This window comes from Gopherus flavomarginatus, chromosome 18, assembly GCF_025201925.1.
Source record: "Gopherus flavomarginatus isolate rGopFla2 chromosome 18, rGopFla2.mat.asm, whole genome shotgun sequence".
Lineage (NCBI taxonomy): Eukaryota > Metazoa > Chordata > Testudines > Testudinidae > Gopherus > Gopherus flavomarginatus.
Genome location: NC_066634.1, coordinates 3,856,727 through 3,863,911, shown reverse-complemented (window position 1 = coordinate 3,863,911; position 7,185 = coordinate 3,856,727). Strand labels below are relative to the sequence as shown.

Here is a 7,185-nt window from a genome sequence, read left to right as displayed (position 1 = left end):
GCCCCACCCACCCCTCGCACACACATCCCAATAGGCCTTTCTCTTCACAACATTTACTCTCATCCTGTTCCTGCTGTAACTGTCCACTCCGACCCAGCATTTAAGACCATTGAAACGAAAATTAAGACAACGAATGAGGGAGGTGGCCTGTAGCCAGGAGGACAATGAGGATGGGGGGACAGAGATTTCTCTCCCTCCATCCCATGTCCGTCTTCTCCTACTCTATGCTGCCCTCCAGCTCGCTGGGTGTTTCTGTGTGTGGCAAACACCAATGTTTAAGACTTAGGACTCCCCTGAGCTTCTCTTTCCCCGCCTCAGCTTGCCCATTAGCTTGGGACAAGCCGGAGGTATGTGATTCTGGGTGTACGGCAAGCTGGGAACGTCTGGCTAGCCCCCGAACTCCTGGGGGATGCAACTTCACTCTGCGGGAGGTATCAGCTTTGCAGGGTTTGGGGGGAAAACTTTTGATTGGGAAGGGTTTGGATTGGGTTGGAAAAGGACCAGAAGGGGACTGAGTTGGGTTGGGGGACTGAGTAGAACTGAGTTGTGTAGGGTTGGGAGGGGACTGGACTGCGTTGGGTTGGGTTGGGAATGGACTGGGTAGAGTTGGGAGGGAATTGAGTTGCGTAGGGTTGCGGGGGACTGGATTGCGTTGGATTGGGAGGGGATTGAGTTGCGTAGGATTGTGGGAGATTGGACTGCATTGGGTAGGGAGGGGATTGAGTTGCGTAGCGTTGTGGGGGACTGGACTGCATTGGGTTGGGAGGGGATTGAGTTGCGTAGCGTTGTGGGGGACTGGACTGTGTTGGGTTGGGAGGGGATTGAATTGTGTAGCGTTGTGGGGGACTGGACTGCATTGGGTTGGGTTGGGAACGGACTGGGCTGGGTTGGGTTGGGAGGGGATTGAGTTGCATATGGTTGGGGGACTGGACTGCATTGGGTTGGGTTGGGAATGGACTGGGCTGGGTTCGGCTGGGTTGGAAACGGACTGGGCTGGGTTGGGAGGGGATTGAGTTGCGTATGGTTGGGGGACTGGACTGCATTGGGCTGGGTTGGGAATGGATTGGGCTGGGTTGGAAATGGACTGGGCTGGGTTGGGAGGGGACTGAGCTGTGTAGGGTTGGGGGGACTGCATTGCATTGGGTTGCGTTGGGAATGGACTGGGCTGAATTGGGAGGGGATTGAATTGCGTAGGGTTGTGGGGGACTGGACTGCATTGGGTTGGGTTAGGAACGGGCTGGGTGGAGCTGGAAGGAGATTGAGTTGCATAGGGTTGCGGGGGACTGGACTGCATTGGATTGAGTTGGGAACGGACTGGACTGGGTTGAGAGGTGATTGAGTTGCGTTGGGTTGGGTTGGGAACAGACTGGGTAGAGTTGGGAAGGGATTGAATTGTGTAGGGTTGCAGGGGACAGGACTGCGTTGGGTTGGGAGGGGATTGAGTTGTGTAGGGTTGTGGGGGACTGGACTGCATTGGGTTGGGTTAGGAACGGTCTGGGTGGAGCTGGAAGGAGATTGAGTTGCATAGGGTTGCGGGGGACTGGACTGCATTGGATTGAGTTGGGAACAGACTGGACTGGGTTGGGAGGTGATTGAGTTGCGTTGGGTTGGGTTGGGAACGGACTGGGTAGAGTTGGGAGGGGATTGAGTTGTGTAGGGTTGCAGGGGACTGGACTGCGTTGGGTTGGGAGGGGATTGAGTTGTGTAGAGTTGTGGGGGACTGGACTGCATTGGGTTGGGTTGGGAACGGATTGGGCTGGTTGGAAATGGACTGGGCTGGGTTGGGAGGGGATTGAGTTGTGTAGGGTTGGGAGGACTGCACTGCATTGGGTTGCGTTGGGAATGGACTGGGCTACATTGGGAGGGGATTGAATTGCGTAGGGTTGGGGGGGCTGGACTGCATTGGGTTGGGTTGGGAACGGGCTGGGTGGAGTTGGAAGGGGATTGAGTTGCGTAGGGTTGCAGGGGACTGGACTGCATTTGGACTGGGTTGGGAGGTGATTGAGTTGCGTAGGGTTGTGGGACTGGAGGGTCCTGGACTGCGTTGGGTTGGGGACAAGCTGAGTGACCCGCTGACTGAGTTAAGTTGAGGCTGAGCTGGGGCACCAGCGTGGAGCTCGCCCTTATGGAAGCCGTGAGCCAACTTTTCTTCCCTTTGCTTGGCCCATTTTGCGGAAGGGCTGATGCCTTTGAGCCCAGCTTACCAGGCAAACGTCTCCAGGGGAGATCTGCCCTGCACCTGGTGGGGGCAGGAAGGAGACACGGCAGAAGCAACTGTCCCGGCCCCAGCTTTGAATCTGCCACCATGGGAGAGCCCAGGTGGGCTGGGCAAGTCCCTAGTTGAGGTGTGGAGCTGATGAGAAGGATGGCTCCTAAAGTGGGACACGGGGTTGGGAGGATTCCACTGAATGGGAGACAACCCCAGTCCAGCACGTGAAACACAGTCACAATGTCCCCGGGGCTCTGGCTGGCTCCCCAGCCCCTAGCCCTGGCCCTCCACCTCTCCAACGGCTGGGATTGTATTGCCCTGCAAAGCTCACTCAGATACCTTGGCAAGAAGCCTTCCCTTATTTATCCCCACGCTTGCTATTTGGGGCTCGGTTGCGTGGGGTATGTTCCAGGGCGCTCTCCAGCAGATGTAACCTGAGAACATGCTGAGGTGAGCTCAGCAAGTGCCCCGCGGCCAGCTGCTCTCAGTCAGGGAGCGGGAGACGGGACTGGGGGGCGGGGGAGGCGTTGGTACCAGGCCTGCTGCATCCAGAGCTTTCTGGCCAGATGAGGGGGGGCAGTATCTGTGCCAGGAGACACCCCTCACTCCCTCGTCCCACTTTGGTTAGAGACAGAGTGGACAAAACCAGGACCCAATCTCGTCTCCCACCGCCCAAGAGAGGCGCCGAGGAAGGGTGGGGGCAGCAGGTTGGAAATTGGGTGGGGAAAGGCGCCAGCAGGTTCACACCTGGGTCACCAGGCCCCGGTTGGGTTGCTGGGGCTCCAACAGGACTGTCTGGCTGCTGGCCGAGGCCACCATCCCATCCAGGAGCCGGGAGTTGGGCAGCGCCAGGGCCCCATCTCCACAGTATGTCTCTTCCTTGCCGCAGGCCTTCTCCCAGCGGGCAGGCACCAACGGGGAGGGCAGGCGGCCAGGGCAGCCGGCCACATGGATGTACTGGCCCTGCTCCTCGCCTTCTGTCTCCCTGTGGTAGAAGTAGGAGAAGTTGGAGACAATGACGGGCACCGGGAGGGAGATGGTGAGGACCCCGGCGATGGCACACAGCGAGCCCACGATCTTCCCGCCCACTGTCACGGGGGACATGTCCCCATAGCCCACCGTGGTCATGGTGACCACGGCCCACCAGAAGGCCTCAGGGATGCTGGTGAAGTTGGTCTCGGTGTGGTCAGCCTCGGCGAAGTAGACGGCGCTGGAGAAGAGGATGACGCCGATGAAGAGGAAGAAGATGAGCAAGCCCAGCTCTCGCATGCTGGCCTTCAGCGTCTGGCCCAGGATCTGCAGCCCCTTGGAGTGGCGCGAAAGCTTGAAGATGCGGAAGACCCTGACCAGCCGGATGACACGGAGGATGGCCAGCGACATGGCTGGCTGGCCCACCCCCCGCTGCCGGGCGAACTCCGTGCCCAGCGCCACGAAGTAGGGGATGATCGCCACGAAGTCGATCATGTTCATGATGTCCTTGAAGAAGGCCGGCTTACTGGGGCTGGCCAGGAACCGCACCACCAGCTCAAAGGAGAACCAGCAGATGCAGATGGTCTCGACGATGAAGAAGGGGTCGTCCAGCTGGCTCTTGGGGGCGTGCACGTGGCTGCTGTTGGCCCGGTGATGGGGGATCTGGTGGGGACACGTGACGGAGGAAGGGGTCAGGGGGAAACCCAGCTGGGGAGGCAGCCTGGCCTGCGGCACTGCAGCAGGGGGTTGGGTGGGTGGTGCAGCGGGGAGGGCGTGGCATGCAGCCCAGGTCATCCCCGCCTCCCCACAGGGAATCCCCTGCTCCCCCCAGCTGCATCAGCAAATTGACAATTATCGGCCAGCAGCCTGGGGACGAGGTGTGGGGAGGTCACCCAGCCCGGAGGGTGGGAGGGGGCGGCGGGGACTGGGTGGCTCGCACCACACAGGACCCACACAGCCAGGCCAGTCAGCACCATCCCTGACCCAGCCTGCCATGAACCAGGCCCCCTGCGAGCAGGCAGGACTCCTGGGCTCTCTCCCAGCTCTGGGAAGGGGGGTGGGGTGCAGGGGATGCTGAAATTTTAGGGGGTCCCCCTTTCCTCCCACCCACCAGCAGCGAGATGTCCCTCTTGTCCCAGAACTCGAACAAGATTTCCAGGCAGAGGGGAAGCTGGGATGGGGTCGATGGTGGGGTGGAGGGAACACAGGGCTGGGCAGCGGGCACACAGCAGGGCAGTGGAGCCGCAGGGCCGGGCAGTGGGCACACAGCAGGACGGAGGAGCCACAGGGCTGGGCAGCGGGCACACAGCAGGGCGGTGGAGCTGCAGGGCTGGGCAGCGGGCACACAGCAGGACAATGGAGCCGTGGGGAGGGGGGCATCGGGCACACAGCGGGGCAGTAGAGCTGCAGGGGGGGCAGTGGGCACACAGCGGAGCAGGTGAGCCACAGGGCCCGGCATCGGGCACACAGCAGGACGGAGGAGCTGCAGGGGGGGCAGCGGGCACACAGCAGGACGATGGAGCCGTGGGGAGGGGGCAGCGGGCACACAGCAGAGCAGGGGAGCCACAGGGCCTGGCATCGGGCACACAGCAGGACGGAGGAGCTGCAGGGGGGGCAGCGGGCACACAGCAGGATGATGGAGCCGTGGGGAGGGGGCAGCGGGCACACAGCAGGACGGAGGAGCCGCAAGGTCCAGCAGCGGGCACACAGCAGGGCGATGGATCCATGGGGAGGGGGGCAGCGGGAACACAGCAGGGTGGAGGAGCCATGGGGAGGGGGGCAGCGGGCACACAGCAGGGCTGTGGAGCTGCAGGGCTGGGCACCAGGCACATAGCAGGGCGGTAGAGCCGCAGGGCCGGGCCCGCAAACCCCCTCGCTCACCGGCAGCGAAATGTCCCGCTCGTCCCGGAACTCGGGCAGCGTCTCGAGGCAGAAGATGACGATGGAAATGAGGATGACCAGCACGGAGATGATGGCGATGATGCGGGCGGCCTGCGAGCTCTCTGGGTACTCGAAGAGCAGCCAGACCTGCTTGAGGAACTCGGGCCCGGGCAGCGGGCGCTGCTCCTCCTTGACGAAGCCCTCGTCCTCCCGGAACTTGCTGAGCGCCTCCTCTCCCAGCTGGTAGAACTTCAGCTCCTCCAGGAAGATGTCGAGAGGGACGTTGGCGGGGCGCCGCAGCCGCCCGCCCGACTGGTAGTAGTAGAGGATGGAGTCGAAGCAGGGCCGGCTGCGGTCGAAGAAGAACTCGCCCCGCAGCGGGTCGTAGTAGCGGTGCCGGCGCCGAGGGTCGCCCAGCAGGGTGTTGGGGAACCGGAGCAGGGTCCTGGCCTGGGTCTCGAACCGCAGCCCCGCCACGTTGATCACCACCCGCTCGCAGCAGTCCCGGCGCAGGCACGGGATGTAGGGGCCAGGCGCCTCGGCGGATCCCCCCGCTGGCAGCGCCGGCTTCTCCATGGCGGGGGAGGTCAGGGCCCGGCAACGGTGGCCATGGGCCGGGACGGGGGGGTTCCCCACCGTGGGTGCCCCTGCTTCTCTCTCCACTGATTTGTTCCCTCCCTCACACCGTGTTCCCACCTCTCTTGGCCCCGATTCGCTTCTCCTTTCCTGCACTCAGCTCGTACTTCCTCCTCCAGCCCCAATTTGCTTCCCCCCTCCCACACTCAGCCTGTACCCCCTCCTCCAGCCCCAATTCACTTCCCCCTTCCCACACTCAGCCTGTACCCTCTCCTGCTCAGGCCCTGATTCATTCACACCATATGTCCCCCCCCACATACACTTTCTTCTATTCTCACCCTTTCTTTTCTGCTCTGATAATTGCCTGTGCCCCTCTTCTGCAACCCCCCAGACCCTCCTGCTTTCTGAGCCCTGGATCTGTCTGTCCGTCCGTCCCTGAGGCCAAGGGCCGGGATCTCTGGCTGTAAACACGTTCCCAGACCGGGAAGGTGTCATGTTCTCAGGACAGCTCTGACTTCCAGCGCCCCTGTGCCAAACCCCAGTGCCCGCCCCTACCCCTCTGCCCCTTCGGCTCCGAGGGCACTAAAAATAACAGGGGGGCAGACAGCTCCCAGAGATGATATAGAGACAAGGGGTGGGAGCCAGGACTGCTGGGTTCTGTTCCCAGTTCTGAGAGGGCAGGGGAGTCTAGTGGTTAGAGAGGGAGCTGGGAGCCAGGACTCCTGGGTTCTATCCCTTGCTCTGGGAGGGGAGTGGGATCTAGTGGTTAGAGCAGGGGACTGGGAGCCAGGACTCCTGGGTTCTCTCCCTGGAGAGGGGAGGGGAGGGGAGGGGGGTCTAGTGGTTACAACAAGGGGAGGCTGGGAAGCCAGAACTCCCAGGTTCTATCCCTGGCTCTGGGAGGGGAGTGGGATCCAGTGGTTAGAGAGTGGGGCTGGGAGCCAAGACTCCTGGGTTCTCCCCCTGGCTCTGGGAGGGGAGGGGAGTGGGTTCTAGTGGTTAGAGTGGGGGACTGGGAGCCAGGACTCCTGGGTTCTATCCCTGGCTCTGGGAGGGGAGTGGGGTCTAGTGTTTAGAGCAAGGAGGGGCTGGGAGCCAGGACTCCTGGGTTCTCTCCCTGGCTCTGGGAGGGGAGGGGAGTCTAGTGGTTATAGCAAGGGGAGGCTGGGAAGCCAGGACTCCCAAGTTCTATCCCTGGCTCGGGGAGAGGAGGGGGATCTAGTGGTTAGAGCAGGGGGGCTGGGAGCCAGGACTCCTGGGTTCTATTCCCACCATCTGTAAATTGCAGAGAATAATTAACAAGCATAAAAGTGAGATGCAAATGCCCAAGGGGATGAGCGCTTCCCTTTGGGGTGTCTTGCCTCTGGGCCTCCTGCTCCTGGATTCTAATCGAAGCTTGTTAACCAAAATAGGGTTAATTAATCTAGTGTCAGGAGGAGAGAGGTAATCACACCCAAGTAACAAAGCATTAGGGATCAAGAGATAACTGTGTAATAAGAAAATAATCTGTTAATAGGTATGACATATGTGCCCAGAAATGGCTGGTGTAA

General features: G+C 61.2%; 1 protein-coding gene and 1 long non-coding RNA gene across 2 annotated transcripts; one reads left to right on the top strand and one right to left on the bottom strand.

Moving 5' to 3' along the window:
- The first annotated feature begins 955 nt into the window (after positions 1-955).
- On the top strand, positions 956-1,767 carry LOC127036669 (uncharacterized). The gene is made up of 3 exons (XR_007770201.1): positions 956-1,331; positions 1,435-1,588; positions 1,692-1,767. It is a non-coding gene; the product is annotated as an uncharacterized LOC127036669 (long non-coding RNA).
- A 1,183-nt stretch (positions 1,768-2,950) lies between these two features.
- KCNA7 (potassium voltage-gated channel subfamily A member 7) lies at positions 2,951-6,150 on the bottom strand. Its single transcript, XM_050927714.1, has 2 exons — positions 5,060-6,150; positions 2,951-3,841 (listed from the first exon to the last, which is right to left on the bottom strand). Exons 1-2 carry the CDS (start codon positions 5,633-5,635, stop codon positions 2,951-2,953), a joined length of 1,467 nt encoding a protein of 488 aa, XP_050783671.1. The 5' UTR covers positions 5,636-6,150.
- Positions 6,151-7,185: the final 1,035 nt, after the last annotated feature.